This window comes from Brienomyrus brachyistius, chromosome 13 (genome assembly GCF_023856365.1).
Source record: "Brienomyrus brachyistius isolate T26 chromosome 13, BBRACH_0.4, whole genome shotgun sequence".
Taxonomy (NCBI): Eukaryota; Metazoa; Chordata; class Actinopteri; order Osteoglossiformes; family Mormyridae; genus Brienomyrus; species Brienomyrus brachyistius.
In genome coordinates, this window is record NC_064545.1 from 24,569,553 (window position 1) to 24,586,680 (window position 17,128).

The 17,128-nt window shown below is 47.9% G+C and overlaps 2 protein-coding genes and 1 long non-coding RNA gene across 4 annotated transcripts in view; 2 read left to right on the top strand and 1 right to left on the bottom strand.

The window, feature by feature from the left end:
• The first annotated feature begins 585 nt into the window (after positions 1–585).
• On the top strand, positions 586–11,302 carry slc38a8a (solute carrier family 38 member 8a). Its single transcript, XM_048973664.1, is given in 7 exon segments — positions 586–774; positions 3,294–3,509; positions 6,251–6,541; positions 10,208–10,261; positions 10,726–10,840; positions 11,058–11,171; positions 11,298–11,302. Coding segments are annotated over 7 exon segments (984 nt in total).
• A 21-nt stretch (positions 11,303–11,323) lies between these two features.
• On the top strand, positions 11,324–15,113 carry LOC125706762 (uncharacterized). The gene is made up of 4 exons (XR_007382072.1): positions 11,324–12,016; positions 13,111–13,200; positions 13,705–13,828; positions 15,034–15,113. It is a non-coding gene; the product is annotated as an uncharacterized LOC125706762 (long non-coding RNA).
• Positions 13,819–17,128, bottom strand: part of necab2 (N-terminal EF-hand calcium binding protein 2) — an 80,635-nt gene continuing 77,325 nt past the window's right edge. For both annotated transcript variants that reach the window (XM_048973584.1, XM_048973583.1), the window contains 2 exons: positions 15,072–15,163; positions 13,819–14,799 (listed from right to left, as the gene is read on the bottom strand). In XM_048973584.1, the coding sequence (XP_048829541.1) occupies positions 14,771–14,799; positions 15,072–15,163 (121 nt within the window). In that variant the 3' untranslated portion in view covers positions 13,819–14,770. The remainder of the gene's footprint in view (positions 14,800–15,071; positions 15,164–17,128) is intronic.

The window sequence follows — 17,128 nt, forward strand, 5'->3', positions numbered from 1 at the left end:
GGTTGCCAATTCCGGTCAGCTGGCTGGCGTGGGATTTTCAATTCGAAACACACACACATGCGCACGCAATTACGCAATGTATGTACCAATTTTATTACCGTGTAAATCGTCTGTAGGGTTTGCAAACTACCCCAATGCTATTGATGTAGATAATTTTAGGTTTATAATCGAGCAATTTTAAATTTTAATTTGCCGTAAGATTTTTTACGCGAGGGTGAGAGTCTGAAAGATTTGGCAACCCTGCTTTTATATTACTGGGGATGATCGGGGAGTCAGGTGGCTCTTCTCACATGGGATATTCACAAGGAAAACCCAAGCAAACCCACGCTTAAAATGTACCAAACCAGCTGATATGGTACCGAACTAATGCAACTTAAAGCAAAGCTCATGCCTTTATAGGAAGCGGCCTGGGATTTATAAGGGTCTCTAATAGGGGCAGAGGGTTTTCATTGGTTTGGAAAGGCACCGACTAACTAACCACCCACCCACCTGTCAGGAAAGGTTCACTGAAGCAAAACCGACAGACATCCCTGATTTCCCAGATTCCTGTCGGCGCTGCGCAGTTCGCTTGTGGCCCGGCCGAGCATGGAAGGGCTGGCGGGGTAGAGCATCAGCCTGCTGGGCGAAGCAGCGCCGCGCGCCGACTCGCCGCGCCTGGGCTCCGCCGGAGCAGCTTTTATTATGCTGAGATCGGCGCTGGGCGCCGGGCTGCTCAACTTCCCCCGGGCTTTCCACAAAGCCGGCGGTGTCAGCGCCGCTGTCGGAGTGGAAATGGTGAGTTATGACATTGTTAGTCGCCAAAAATATACACAGAAGGCAAAGCCGTGCTTTACAGAGTCGCCTTTATGGTTTAAAGAACTAGCATACGTGACATAATAGTCTTCTGGTCATGAATAGAAAGATTTTTTTTAATGTTCGAAATGCATATTTAACCCCTTAACCTTGTTTCAGTTCACTTTCATCACACCATCATTAAAAGTTAAATAATATATTTTAAATGAACGTATGAAGCGAGTTTTAAATAATTTACACAAACTCTATAGCTTTACAACTGAAGTGATTAATTTCACATTGTGATTTCCACGATTTTATTTTAAAGAAACAATCTGTCTGGTGATTTGTCTTATACATTTTGCACAAATATTATAGTCCACCCCACCCTCCTCAGTCAGCAAATTTTTACATGGGGGACCCTCCCGTGGCCTCCCGTATTTCTTCAAACTGAAAGTGGGAGCCCGCCTAGCAGGTCTCATCCTAGAATCGCGCCTGGCTCATTCCATCACAGACTGATCCGTGTGTGTGATTGTGGGGGGAATAAAAGGGGCGACTGAGCTGGGTGGGCAGGCACATCTGTGGGTGTCTCACATCTCAGCTCCGCTGGCCGCTGGCTGTCCGTCTTACTGAGCCGTAACCCTCTTTGTCTCACCGGGCGGCGGACGGAGTGATATTTCACCTGGGGCATCAAAGTCGCTAATTAAAGGGAAGGGGTAAAGCAGACCCAAGGATTCCAGAACCATCCGCACCCTCTTTGCAGTGCCACCTTAGCTCACAGGCATCCCATGTATGGCTTACACGTGCCTTTGCATATATGGCAGTTTCACAAGCTGAGATGTTTCTGCATTTGATTATAAATCCTTCCCATCTTGGATGCATGAACAGGGAGTGAAAGGGCTTAAGCCTTTAAAGCGAAAGCAGCAGCTCCATTGGCCGGTTGATTAAGGGGGGCTGTTTGGCGTTCTGTGTGATTTGTGACACACACGTGTGAGATTGGGAAGATGTATATATGGGGAACAGATCATTAACCCCCCCCCCCCCCCCCCGGGGCTCACTGCTGACCCTAAACACGCTGACCTTGGTGTACAAGCCAGAGGCTCCTGAATGTACTTCTCATCGATTTCTAAATTCCCCCCCTGGGTAGTGAGTGTGATAATCCCCAGGACGGTATTTAATAAAGGGCCTCATTTGTTTGGGATGTAGTGGAAGAGGGATTAACTTTCTCTTCCCAGCGTGTGGTTCTGGATAAGCTAGGAGGCTCGCTCGTTATCCTTATTGCTGTAGAGGCAACACTGGAAGAAAGTTCTACACTCGCAGTGTTATGACATTGACTTACAGGCCGGTTTTTTTGAAAAGACAAACCGTCCTCAAATGGGCATTAAACGTCGGCGGTGGCATGTGAGCCATCAAAGTTGGCTCACAAGGGTTAATTACACAGCATAGTACTGTCTAATTGTGTGCCTCAGCTGGTTAGGATGCTGTTTCTGTCGTCGGAAGGTTGTTGGGTCAAATCCCGGGGTCAGCAGAGTGATTTCTTTCTCACAAAATTTACGTCACTTTGGATAAAAGTGTCTGCTGGATAAATGGAAGTCAGCAGCTGCTGTGTCATAACCTTCAGAGGTCACGGAGGGGGGGGGGGGCAGAACCCCCCGCAGAGAAGCAAAATAATTGTCCCAAGAACACAAATATAATTATTTTATTCACAGTTAATTATTTTTAGTTTGAAAAGCTGATTAGAGGTTGGCTAGAGATTAGCTAGAACTGCAGAATTAAAACTGCCTTTTCCGCACAAATGAAATGATCAGAAAATAGGACGGGGGGGGCACAGAAAATACTGGAAGTACCGTGTTGCCTAGTAACGTTAAGTGCGGTAATTTTAATCAAGCGATGCCTCCCAACGACAGCTGAAATGAGCTACCGTTAATTTAACGCAAAATGCAGGATTCATCTTTGGAAAAAGGTTTTGGTCGGGCACGTCGGACTGAATTAGGGTTACAGAAGGTTACAAAATTATACATGCCGCACAATCAGGAACGACAAGCAGTCCCATTAAATTAGCCAGTCTGCTGTATTTTCTGACTGCTGAAGTAAATTTCCGTCTGGAAGATGAAGCAATATTAATGATGAATTGCAAATTTCTGTCTTTTATAAATAAGGTAGATTAAAGTAACCTTTTTATTTTTGCATGTTTTGCTGTAAAGTAAGTTTAAGGACGTGTATTATATAGAATTACAGTATATGGAAATGATGCTCTCCCAGTTTTGCTGCTTCTCATTAACTTTTTTCCAGTATATTTAATTTTTTTTATTTCCTTTATTCCAGTGAGATGTCCACACTGGCTCAGTCCTTAGAGCAGTGAGGGCTTAAGGGCCTCACTCAGATGCCCAGTGGTGAAATCACTCTGCCAGCCACTGATCTCAGGATCAGCATCCTCCCCCGCTAAGCCGCACATTACTCCCCCCCCTGTTGTTTTGCCCCCTTTTCTTTACAGCCCACCCTCTCCCCCCCCCCCCCCCCAGGTGTTCCTGGTGTTTCTGATCAGCGGCCTGGTGATATTGGGTCACGCCTCCTTAGCCAGTGGGCAGAGCACCTACCAGGGTGTGGTGCGGCAGCTGTGTGCCGTTGCCGCCGGCCGGCTCTGCAGTGGCTGCTTCCTCTTCAGCCTCTTCATGGTCTCCGTGGCCTTCCTGGTGGTGATGCAGGACCACTTGGAAAAGTGTGAGTTGCTGCCTCCGGTGCCACCCTCACTCTCCAGGGCCTCTTCTTGTTCCCCTGACTGTTGTGGACCTTCCCGTGTTCTGGAACGAGGGGAAGCTTGGCACTGCCAGTCTGAATCCGAGACCGAGAATAACATGCATGCGTCACCAATCCCACATCCGCTGCCCACGGCGTATCTTTTACCCTCCCAGACCTCCCATTTGGACCATTTTGTTTTAAGGAGGGGGTGGAGTATTGCATTGCCATTAGAGTGAATGGAGAACAGGGGGTTTCTGTTAAACCATGTTTGTGTATATGTGTGTATATACAGTGTGTGCGTTTGTGCATATTTGTGCATATACAGTGTGTGCGTTTGTGCATATGTGTGCATATACAGTGTGTGCGTTTGTGCATATTTGTGCATATACAGTGTGTGCGTTTGTGCATATTTGTGCATATACAGTGTGTGCGTTTGTGCATATTTGTGCATATACAGTGTGTGCGTTTGTGCATATGTGTGCATATACAGTGTGTGCGTTTGTGCATATGTGTGCATATACAGTGTGTGCGTTTGTGCATATGTGTGCTTATACAGTGTGTGCGTTTGTGCATATTTGTGCATATACAGTGTGTGCGTTTGTGCGTATGTGTGCTTATACAGTGTGTGCGTTTGTGCGTATGTGTGCATATACAGTGTGTGCGTTTGTGCGTATGTGTGCATATACAGTGTGTGCGTTTGTGCGTATGTGTGCATATACAGTGTGTGCTTTTGTGCGTATGTGTGCATATACAGTGTGTGCGTTTTTTTTTTTAAACTTAGGGCGAGTTTTGGTGGAAGTGTGCTGGGGGAGGTTCAAGGAATTTCGTTCATGATCTTGTTCAGCAAACTTGTTGTGGAGAAACCGTAACCCCCCCCCCCCCAACACACACACACACACACACACACACACAGACCAATTTTTTTGCACCAGCATTTTAAAATGCAGGAATAACATTGCTTTTGAAAATACTGAAAATAACGGGTTTGTAATTATATCTGTGGGGACTCTCAATTCATTTCTATGGGGGATAATCTAATCTCAACATGGCAACCTTAACAATAAGTAACCAAACAAATTACGAGACTTTTGACATTTTTAGTTTTTAGATTGTTGCATTCAGATATGTTTTATTACATTGTGGGAAACATTTGGTCCCGTCAATGTGATATAAGCATATTCACACAAACACACAGACCAATTTTTTGCGCCAACATTTAAAAATGCATGAATAGCGTTGCTTTTGGAAATACTGTAAAAAAAAGAAGCCATACCGTGATATAATGTCTGGACGGTATGAACAGTTGGATCCTGCCAAGGCCTATCTTAGGATCATTTCCATTAGCATGGCAAATGGTCGGGAAGATGAATGAGTTGAGTGTGTGTGTGTGGCTCAGTGTTTGGTCCTCTGGTTTTTACTTCCTCATCCCTCCTACTCCAGTGTCCCACTCCCTGCACATGATGAAATGAGGATCCTCAGAGGTGGAAACGGCATACCGCTGGTACATGGACCGTCGCCTCACCCTCTCCGCATGAAGGAATGCAGTGGAGTGTTTCGGAAAAGAGCATATAGCTATGGCATACGCTGCATGAAGGAATGCAGTGGAGTGTTTCGGAAGAGAGCATATAGCTATGGCATACGGTGCATGAAGGAATGCAGTGGAGTGTTTCGGAAGAGAGCATATAGCTATGGCATACGCTGCATGAAGGAATGCAGTGGAGTGTTTTGGAAGAGAGCATATAGCTATGGCATACGCTGCATGAAGGAATGCAGTGGAGTGTTTTGGAAGAGAGCATATAGCTGTGGCATACGGTGCATGAAGGAATGCAGTGGAGTGTTTTGGAAGAGAGCATATAGCTATGGCATACGCTGCATGAAGGAATGCAGTGGAGTGTTTCGGAAAAGAGCATGTAGCTATGGCATAAGCTGCATGAAGGAATGCAGTGGAGTGTTTTGGAAGAGAGCATATAGCTATGGCATACGCTGCATGAAGGAATGCAGTGGAGGTGTGTTTTGGAAGAGTGCATATAGCTGTGGCATACGCTGCATGAAGGAATGCAGTGGAGTGTTTTGGAAGAGAGCATATAGCTGTGGCATACGCTGCATGAAGGAATGCAGTGGAGTGTTTCGGAAGAGAGCATATAGCTGTGGCATACGCTGCATGAAGGAATGCAGTGGAGTGTTTCGGAAGAGAGCATATAGCTGTGGCATACGCTGCATGAAGGAATGCAGTGGAGTGTTTCGGAAGAGAGCATATAGCTATGGCATACGCTGCATGAAGGAATGCAGTGGAGTGTTTCGGAAAAGAGCATGTAGCTATGGCATAAGCTGCATGAAGGAATGCAGTGGAGTGTTTTGGAAGAGAGCATATAGCTGTGGCATACGGTGCATGAAGGAATGCAGTGGAGTGTTTTGGAAGAGAGCATATAGTTATGGCATACGCTGCATGAAGGAATGCAGTGGAGTGTTTCGGAAAAGAGCATGTAGCTATGGCATAAGCTGCATGAAGGAATGCAGTGGAGTGTTTTGGAAGAGAGCATATAGCTATGGCATACGCTGCATGAAGGAATGTAGTGGAGGTGTGTTTTGGAAGAGTGCATATAGCTGTGGCATACGCTGCATGAAGGAATGCAGTGGAGTGTTTTGGAAGAGAGCATATAGCTGTGGCATACGCTGCATGAAGGAATGCAGTGGAGTGTTTCGGAAGAGAGCATATAGCTGTGGCATACGCTGCATGAAGGAATGCAGTGGAGTGTTTCGGAAGAGAACATATAGCTGTGGCATACGCTGCATGAAGGAATGCAGTGGAGTGTTTCGGAAGAGAGCATATAGCTGTGGCATACGCTGCACGGCTGCTGCCATCCATTTGTTGATGATGTGCTGTGGTTATTACTTCTGCCCTGGGTGTCCCCCATTCTCTCTCTCCCACCAGCGTGTTGGGCACACTGGCTGCAGTGTACCTCACCGTGGCTGTCGTCGTGAGGTACTACCTGAGAGAGGAGCCAACGGCCTCCCCACAGTTCGGTGGCAGGTTAGTGTCTCCTCCTTCACCTCCTGCCCCTCTGATGGTGACGGTAGTTCGTAGCAGGACACGGTAAGTGCACATTCAGCCATTCTGTACATAGAAAACTGTGTCACTATGGAGACGGGGGAGATGGAAAAATACAGTCTGTGAAGTATCTCTTCGGTAACCGCTGGCCCCTCATGAGTCGATAGGGTGTGACTGGTGCACAGCGTCTCATTGGTGTGTTAGATGTCAATGGGTGTCTGGACACACTTTGTGGAAATATGGCTTTTTTCATCTCAGAAAGGCCATCATTCTCTCTGGCTCTTTGCTGCCTGCTCCAGCGTATCTGTGCTGGCAGGGTTATGTTATGCTTCGTGCCAGATGGCCCCTCTGTCCATTAGTCATAATTCTAATCTCCTACATCAGGCACTAAACATGTTACCTGTACTTACATGCATTTGAAATTATAGGATGGAAGGGCTCGGCCTCAGGGTATTGATTTGAATTTTTGTAACGATTCCAGGAGCCATGTATCATTTGGAGACGAGGTGATTTTCCTGAGAGCTTTCCTCGGTGCAGTGAAGTACACATCAGCTCATTAGTCTGAAAGCCAGTTTGGCACCAGCGGCCTGGCGGTGCCGCCCTGAATGTGAGAGAGTGCTGACAATGACAGAGGCGCGTGGAGTGTCAAAGGGACACCCCCTCGCTAGGCAGCGGGACTCTTGTTTAGGTTCCGGTTAAGCGCCCCAGCTCATGACAGCCTCATTATGCTGATTTAAAGCTGTCTCTGGAGAAACCAGTAACCTGTTACCTGCTAATGGGTGTCCTTTTCTGCATAACTGCTTATATTTCCATTTAGATTTGCATTCCCATCTGTGTTTATTTCATCTATTGAAGTGTTAGAAGCTCATGTATCCATGTACTCTAATGTTTTTTTCCCTCAACGTCAACATATTTTGTCGCCCTACTGAAGTTGATATCCTGTTTGCAGTGTGGATGCAGTGACAGTGAGTTCCTCCCAGTCACCCCGCTGCTGTCTGAGGCAGACACTGCACTGATGATCACATATAACCCGGTGATGTGGCCGGACACCTTAAAGGAATATGTTGGCAAACACTCTGCCCACTAGCTGAATTGGCGCAAATCAAAGATGCCAGACCTTGAACTGAGAAAGTTTGCTAGGAGCATGGACTGAGCTCATTCTGTCCCTGGTGTCATTCCTCTCTGGCAGTGGAGTGAACTGTCTTTATGTTTAGGACTGCTTTCATTTCTTTGTCCTTCCTGCCTGTCCGTCCACCGGCTGTCACTGTGATGTCACCTTCGGAACTCTCATCTTGGTGTCTCAGCGAGAAGATCAGTGGCTCTTAAAGGGCTGTATGCGTCTCAGTCAGACCTGATGCCTCACATCGCGGATGCAGCTTACGATCTGTGACACTGTGAGTGCAGCTTACGATCTGTGACACTGTGGGTGCAGCTTACGATCTGTGACACTGTGGGCGCAGCTTACGATGTGTGACACTGTGGGCGCAGCTTACGACCTGTGACACTGTGGGCGCAGCTTACGATCTGTGACACTGTGGGTGCAGCTTACGATCTGTGACACTGTGGGCGCAGCTTACGATCTGTGACACTGTGCCTGCAGCTTACGATCTGTGACACTGTGGGCGCAGCTTACGATCTGTGACACTGTGCCTGCAGCTTACGATCTGTGACACTGTGCCTGCAGCTTACGATCTGTGACACTGTGCCTGCAGCTTACGATCTGTGACACTGTGGGCGCAGCTTACAATGTGTGACACTGTGGGCGCAGCTTACGATCTGTGACACTGTGGGCGCAGCTTACGATCTGTGACACTGTGGGCGCAGCTTACGATCTGTGACACTGTGCCTGCAGCTTACGATCTGTGACACTGTGGGCGCAGCTTACGATCTGTGACACTGTGGGCGCAGCTTACGATCTGTGACACTGTGGGCGCAGCTTACGATCTGTGACACTGTGGGCGCAGCTTACGATCTGTGACACTGTGCCTGCAGCTTACGACGTGTGACACTGTGGGCGCAGCTTACGACCTGTGACACTGTGGGCGCAGCTTACGACCTGTGACACTGTGGGCGCAGCTTACGACCTGTGACACTGTGGGCGCAGCTTACGACCTGTGACACTGTGGGCGCAGCTTACGATCTGTGACACTGTGGGCGCAGCTTACGATCTGTGACACTGTGCCTGCAGCTTACGACCTGTGACACTGTGGGCGCAGCTTACGACCTGTGACACTGTGGGCGCAGCTTACGACCTGTGACACTGTGGGCGCAGCTTACGACCTGTGACACTGTGGGCGCAGCTTACGACCTGTGACACTGTGGGCGCAGCTTACGACCTGTGACACTGTGGGCGCAGCTTACGACCTGTGACACTGTGGGTGCAGCTTACCATCTGTGACACTGTGGGCGCAGCTTACGATCTGTGACACTGTGGGTGCAGCTTACGACCTGTGACACTGTGGGCTCAGCTTACGACCTGTGACACTGTGGGCTCAGCTTACGACCTGTGACACTGTGGGCGCAGCTTACGACCTGTGACACTGTGGGCGCAGCTTACGATCTGTGACACTGTGGGCGCAGCTTACGACCTGTGACACTGTGGGCGCAGCTTACGACCTGTGACACTGTGGGCGCAGCTTACGACCTGTGACACTGTGGGCGCAGCTTACGACCTGTGACACTGTGGGCGCAGCTTACGACCTGTGACACTGTGGGCGCAGCTTACGACCTGTGACACTGTGGGCGCAGCTTACGACCTGTGACACTGTGGGCGCAGCTTACCATCTGTGACACTGTGGGCGCAGCTTACCATCTGTGACACTGTGGGCGCAGCTTACGACCTGTGACACTGTGGGCGCAGCTTACGACCTGTGACACTGTGGGCGCAGCTTACGACCTGTGACACTGTGGGCGCAGCTTACCATCTGTGACACTGTGGGCGCAGCTTACCATCTGTGACACTGTGGGCGCAGCTTACGACCTGTGACACTGTGGGCGCAGCTTACGACCTGTGACACTGTGGGCGCAGCTTACGATCTGTGACACTGTGGGCGCAGCTTACGATCTGTGACACTGTGGGCGCAGCTTACGATCTGTGACACTGTGACTGCAGTCTACAAACCTGCTGGCAGACACAGACCTGCTTGGAGAACCGGCTCACCAATTGACTCTGTTCACAGCTTCCACTCTGCTTTTATTAATCAAGGCTCATTTTGATTGTATTCTATAATGTTAGCATTGCTGGGGGTGGGGGGACGAGGCTGGGCAGCCAGTCGACCTTGGACCCCCAGAGTTTTTTTTCTCCTTACTCTGTTTTTTTGCTCTTCTGGCTCCCTTTCTTTCTTTTTGGGCTGGTGATATAAAAATATTTTATCAGGATTTTGTTTTATATCCAACGAATATGAATGAAATAATAATAATTTTATAGTGTGTGTGTAATATATAATTGTGTGTATATGTATGTGTGTATGTATATATGTGTATATGTTCTTATTTACATTTTACACAGTGTTTTTGTTTACACAGTTTTTTGGAAACTGGGTTGTAAACGGTGTAGTAATGGTTGCCACACACTCTTGTCATGCTCTTTTGAGTTACTGTATTGTAAACGGCGCTATATCAATTGACAAAGTGTTCCCCCCTTTTCAGTGTAAATTCCTGGCCCTCTACACTGTCATGCCGACCGTCTGCCTTGGTGTCCAGGTGAGTTGCAGTCAGCTGCAGACCCTCCTGCTGCTCACTCGGGGTTTTAAGTTGTGTTCAGTGTCATGCAACAGTGACATCGGTGGAAAAAAAAAACTGGCCACTGCTATTGCAGGCCGGCAAGAAATTAGAGGGGAAACAGCTTGCAGTGGAGGAACTGGAGGAAAGGGTTTAAGCACTGGGGTCAAAGGAGGGGAGGAAAGATCTTGCTATGCATCGCTGTGCCTGTTAATTGCTTGTCTGCAACTTAAGAATTCCTGTGTGGCAATTTGCGATAAAATTGTGGATTTGGTTTTGAAATTGGGGAGAGGGGGGAAAAAAGCCAGTATGATGAGCTGAGGTGACCTGGGGGGTTTGTTGTTCAGTGTTTACTGTCAGATGTCACCTGGAGCTGCTCATGTGATACGGTAAAAGCAGGCTTTCAGCTCCATTCTGACCGCGCCCCTTGCCACGCCCCCTCGCAGTGCCATGAGGCCACTGTCTCCATCTACAGCGGCTTGGAGAACAAGGCTCTCCCCCACTGGGCCCTCATCCCTGTGGGGTCCATGCTCGTCTGCCTGTTCATCTACTCCCTTACAGGTTGTCAGTCAGTATCAGCTAACGCCACAAAACCCCACCCACTCCGCCATCTTGTGCCTGAAGTGAAATGGTGAGAGTGGCCTGGCCTAGCGTGGCCCGGAAGCCTGAAATATCTACCACTCCTCTACTGCATGTGCTTTTACCCTTAACACGCTGATCCACTCAGGGGCACCTGGCTTTACTTCCTGTCTCTGTGTGGCCCCTCTTCTAGTTTCAGGGATTTTTGGATACATGACATTCGGGGAGGATGTTGCGGTGGACATCCTGATGTCATATCCTGGAGACGACCTGGTGATGATCGTTGCCCGATAGCTTTTTTGCTCTCTTTTGAGTATGTGTGTGTGTGTTTATATATATATATATATACACACCCTTTCAAAAGGGTGGTGAGTCCCTCTGGATTAGGGCTGTATGCCTATGATCAGAGGGTCACTGATCCTAATCCTGGGCCTGTCAGTGTGATGCCACCATTGGGCCCCTTAGCCGGGCCGATATCTCAGAATGCTGCAGGGCTGCCGGATTCTGGTTCACCCTATGCTCTGACCCCAAGACTTCCTCTAAACCAATGTTTCTTGACCCGGTCCTCGGCAGCCTCCAAACGGTCCATGATTTTGCTCGCTCCCAGCCCTCAGAGCCACAATGTGGACTGTCTGGAGCAGGAGGGGGATCCCCATGTTACTATTATATTTTGTATGTAATCTACCCACTCCGGTTTCATGCTGAGGCTAATTGGACTTGCTAAATTGCCCGTAGGTGTGCATGTGTGAGTGAATGGTGTGCGAGTGTGCCCTGCGATGGGCTGGCCCCCCATCCTGGGTTGTTCCCTGCCTCGTACCCATTGCTTCCAGGATAGGCTCCGGACCCCCCGTGACCCAGTAGGATAAGCGGTTTGGAAAATGGATGGATGGATCTAATCTACCCTCCAGTGTTACTGAATGCTAACTGTGAATTGCTTGCAGTGATGTGTCTGGAACTTCCCTTGGTACCTTGATCCGCCTCCTGTACCCCTTAGGTCGCTACTTCAGGACCTCCTGCCGTTCACCTGGGCGTGCGAGAAGCGTGCAAACGCGGGGCTCACTGTGGCCTGGATCGGCACCACTCTCCTCGTTGCCGACTTCGTCCCCGACATCAACGTCATTGGGGGCATAAGTACCTTCTTCATCTTCATATTTCCGGGTGAGATGATGCTGGTTGCAGTGACATGGGCCCAGAGATGACTTCTGCCTATTGTCCAGAAGAAATCTTAATTTTTAATAAGATTTATTACAAGGCTTTAGATAATTGGCATAACAATCTATCCGGATGCCGGCTTTTCAGTACTAAGCGGGCGTTTACTTACGCCCACAATTTCGTAAGCAGATTAGAAGTACGCCTAAAATATTAACGAGAGGCATATTTTTAAACTCAAAAGTTTGTCATCTACAAAAATTTGGAATATGCTTATGTTACTTAAACGTGTTGGACTTTATACTGCAAAAAAGTAATGCCACCTACGTCTTTTGTACCTTGTAAATCCACAATCTCCTCTTTCAAAAGGCTCTGTGGCTGCTGAGCTGCCCCCTTCCTCACTGCCACTTCAGTGCTTACAAATCGCTTTCATGATTTACCCAAACAGGAGCATGTGGCGTCATCCGCTAACCGATTTTGATAAACATAAAGATAAGCCAAATTCATACACATTACTTACTTATAGCCGTTAGCTAAAGCCCTGTCATTACCCATACCGACCTATAGTTTGTGGAAGATAAGCGTGGCACTGTTCTTCTTCACTATACTTCTAGTATCTGAAGAGACAACTTAAGGAGCACGAGCTGTAAAAGTGTAGAGTATTAGATTAGAAGCCACTGTTGTGACTTTGGATAACTGTTTGCTGCTGGACACCTAAGCATGAAGCATAACCCTGTCTGTCCATGGTCTCTGTGGGCCTCTCCTTGATGTTCTCCATGCAGTCAGTGCCAGTGTCTCCCATGACAAGGTAAGGAGGTACGGTGTGCTCGGCCCTGTGAGCTTTGACTGAGGTTTCTGACAGTCCACATCCAACATCTCCATGGTTCCACTGAGCCTTCCAGTCTGCATCCTTTATTAAATCTCCATCTTGTTCCCACCTTCTGTCCAGAGTGGCCCTGACATCATGGGGCACCATCACCCTGCTGTGTGGCGTATTTATATTTGGACAGAGTACAGCTGTTGCCATAATGGATCTCCTGGTCAAGTTTTAAACCTCCCTGCAATGACTGAGACTTGCTGTGAATTTTTTGCTCAACCTGCAGGTTTTCTCACCAGACTGGAGCAGTTTTATCTTGGGCAAATCCTGGTGGACTTTGTTTGGCTTGGACTCCTGGCATTGCTGCTCTTAGATGGTATTTTCACATTTTCTTTCCCAATCTGGCTTTTACATTTAAAGGCGAGTTTCCCTTTAACAAATAAAGCTTGAAAATCTCTATAAAAGCATTTTAAATGTTGGTAAGGTGGTAAACTTTTCCCATGAATGTAACGTTTAGCTGGAGAAATTTGCTTTACTTAGTGAGTGTCCTGACTGTGGCCACAATCTTGGTAGATTTGAAAAGTAGATTTAAGCTGGTGGGTTTGCAGCCATTTCATACACTGCATAATTCTGATGGCTGATAGCTACTGCATGAGGACAAAAACCACGACGCAGGGTGCAAGTCGGTGAAAGAGCTAGATCTTTGGAATTTTTTTAAACCAGAATTTTATTTTGAGTACCGTTAATCTACATGATTCAAGAGTTAGACAAACTTCAGACAAAACAGTTGCATCTCTTCAAGTCTTTATACACTGTTGTAGAGAAAGCAGTTTTACTGAAACAAGCCCATAAATGCCGATTATCATTCTTCTTACTTCAGGCTAAAATCCTAGGACTATTATAAAAGAGAGGAATGCACACAACACACCTAAGGAAAACATCTACTTCTACAGCAGCTAACATCCAGAGTAACATGCACTCAGGTCAAGGAAAGCAAAAACAAGGTAAATTACTGCCACTATTATCCAGCAGATACAAGTGCAGGAATTTAGGTGTTACGTCTGTAGATTGCCCAGTACACAAACTTGCTAAACATAGCCAAGCACTAGCTAACAAACCGTAGGGAAACAGTAGTGGATTCTTTAGTTTGGTCTTGATCCTTGATCCCCTTAAAAGAATTCCTCTGATTTTCATTGTGCTTGGAGTTTTACACACACGAAAATGTTCTGGGGGCAGAATGAAAAATGATTGGTTCTCTTGCTGAGCCAATCAGAATGGAGAGGAGGTGAGTCCAAGCAAGTAAATGAGGTGGGGCCAAGATATCTGATTGGTTGGTCCTGCCTCCTCTAGTTGCTCAGACCCACATCCTCTACGATGTTATTGACAGTCTTACTCCCATGAGCTTATATTGAAAACCTACTCTGTTCGTAACCTAAATATGATAGCTACGCTAAACTCACGCCAAAGCCAGCCCTTATCTATATCTAATGCAATACAGAGTCTGGCCTCCAAAGCGAGATTACCCAGGTGAAATCACTCAAACCACTTGTTAGCTTGGAGAGGAAAAAAAACGGTAAGGATGCTCTGAAGAGGCAACAGCTCTTTTAAAGAATGTCAGCAGAAGTTCTTGATATATGGTTTGCTTTTTTTAAAGTATCGTCTGTATAGGTTGTGCTTAAACTGGTCGGGGCTTGGTGCATGAAAAGCCAGACCTCAGCCACAAACATTTAGCTCAGCCTGGGGGAAGAGCACTAGTGAAAGGTTTGTTTTTTCGATTGGCTACATCTATATTTGTTTGCCTTTGACAGCAATCTCTCCACCGCACATGGCCTGAAATACCTAACCGATGTATCTGAAACAAGTCACTGAAGGGGGTGGGGTGGGGTGCTGGGGGGTGTACAGGGACTCCTGTTGCGGACGAGCACATCAGGAGAAGTTGGACCAAATCAGTCTTTGTTCAGGGTGCACCAGGCGGCTGTGAATAGAGGGGAGAGGGCAGTTACAGTCATTGGTACAGCTCAACCCAGTCCAGTCCTCAGGAACCCTCAACCAGTCCATGTTTTTGCTCTCTCCCAATTCCCTGGGAGTTGGGAAGGAACAAAAACGTGGACCGTCTGTGGGTCGCCAAGGACTGGTTTGTAAAACACTGTACCAAAACATAGACCCTTTCAACCGTGTGGCTGAATTTATTCCCCTACTAATCATATAGGCAAAAGGAGCTGCTTCTGATCGGCCATTGGCTCCCACCTGGCACTGCGATGGAGGCGACGCCCTCAGGCTGGCATAGTGTGTCCACCTTCACGTGCTGGAACGCCTTGTAGGCAGCGGTCTGCACGTGTCTGGAAGGAGAAGGCCGTCAGCAAGTCAATCACTTTGTTCTCTTTTTACAACATGAAATGAATTTACATTTTGTTGTGCAGAGCTATAACAAAGAACAGTGGAACAACAAACACTGAACAATAAATACTGTATAAAAACAATATACAACAGTACACTACACACGCAATACACGTCCCACTTTACGGACAGACCATCCTGAGCCAGGTGTGCCGAAGAATACAAGCCCAGCGTGAGGTCTCTCCTCTCCCAGTGCTACACAAGTGCCCACTTTTTCACTGCGGATCCTACTCTCCTCAACCCTCTTGACATCTGTCTGGTATAAGAGGATCACAAGTGATGAAATGCATGGTGTGTCTGAAACATTCACGAGCCCCTTGAGACGTACAGCAAGCTCAGCGCTTTCACAGTGTCCTCCATAGTCATCTGGCACTCATTCCGGACCCAGTACGGACCCAGTCCGGACCCTCGCACATTGGCAGGGAGCGATCAGATCACGGGCCGATGTTCATGGGAAATCACCGATACGAAAAAATGTTGCTTCTGTAGGCTCACACAAAACATGCCAGCCAAATAGATCCCGTTAGATGGAAAACATTTGATCCCCTTTATGCGTATCGCTTTGAACTGGACTTTTTTGCTTTTTGTCGCAGCCAATAAACGTTTCAGGCAGAGTTGGTCTTAAGCTTTCATTTCAGTTTCAGCTGCTAAGATGCCCATCCAGAGTGCAACCTTCATTCCAGGCAGCTCACGATTCATACAGTCTAAGTAAGCTTATGGCCATACCACTGTGGATGCGCCCAATCTCGTCTGATCTCGGAAGCTATGCAGGGTCGGGCTTGGTTAGTACTTGGACGGGAGAAGTGAAACAAGGGCGTGGGACAGCTTGGTAGGGTAGCGGTTGGCACCATTGCCTCACACCCACAGGACCAGGATTCAAGACCCACCATCCTGACAGCAACTACTGCTACCTTAGTGCACCCCCAAGTAGCCACACTAAGGGCCCCCACAAAATATGCAGTTAGAAAAGAGAGATGTCCACACTGAGCCCCCCCCCCCGCAACTTATTATTAAATAAGAATGAGAGCTGCAGGACTTAAAAATAACACACAACCCATTAAACTCTCATCTTTTCCCCCAAACGTACCAAGGCACAGAAATTCCAAAGCTGGGCTTGAACCTATGACCTCCAGAAGCCCACTAAACCACAGAAGCCAGTACAGAACCTCACCAACGTGGTCTCCTAGTTTACCTGAAACGGCACCTGTAGGAAACTAATGTTAAGGAAAGAACATCCTTATCCTTTTTAAGCAAAATAAGGGTGGGTGGCACCGTTGCACTAAGACCATGTATCTATTATTGCGTCACGCCACCCAGCAGATCATTATCTTAAACCCTTAAGGGTGGTTGGTTAGCGGGTGGATGGTGGTGCGACGCGCTGGGAGACTGTGCCTTCCATCGAGGAGGTCCCTGGTTCAAGCCTCGGTCAGAGTAGTGTCTATTTTTGCGTCACGTCACCCGACAGATCATCATCATGAAGCCTTAAGGGTGGCCAGTCTGGGCATGGATGGTGGCGCGATGCGCTGAGTAACCCTGCTTGCGATGGAGAAGGTCCCCGGTTCAAGCTTCGGACGGAGCAGCATCTGTTTTTGCGTCACGTCACCCAACAAATCGTCATCATAAAAGTGGCGAGTGGCGCTGCAGGCTAAGTCTCTGTATCTGTGATCAGAAGGTTGCTGGTTCGAGGCCGGCCTTGGCAGAAGAGATAGTTGGTATGTGCGCGAATCCTTTATTTGGCAAGTACGGGAAAATAAAAACATATATACGAAAAACAGAGCATCAACACAGGAGTGGCGAGTGGTGCTACAGGCTAAGCCTCTGTATCTGTGATCAGAAGGTTGCTGGTTCGAGGCCGGCCTTGGCAGAAGAGATAGGTGGTATGTGCGCGAATCCTTTATTTGGCAAGT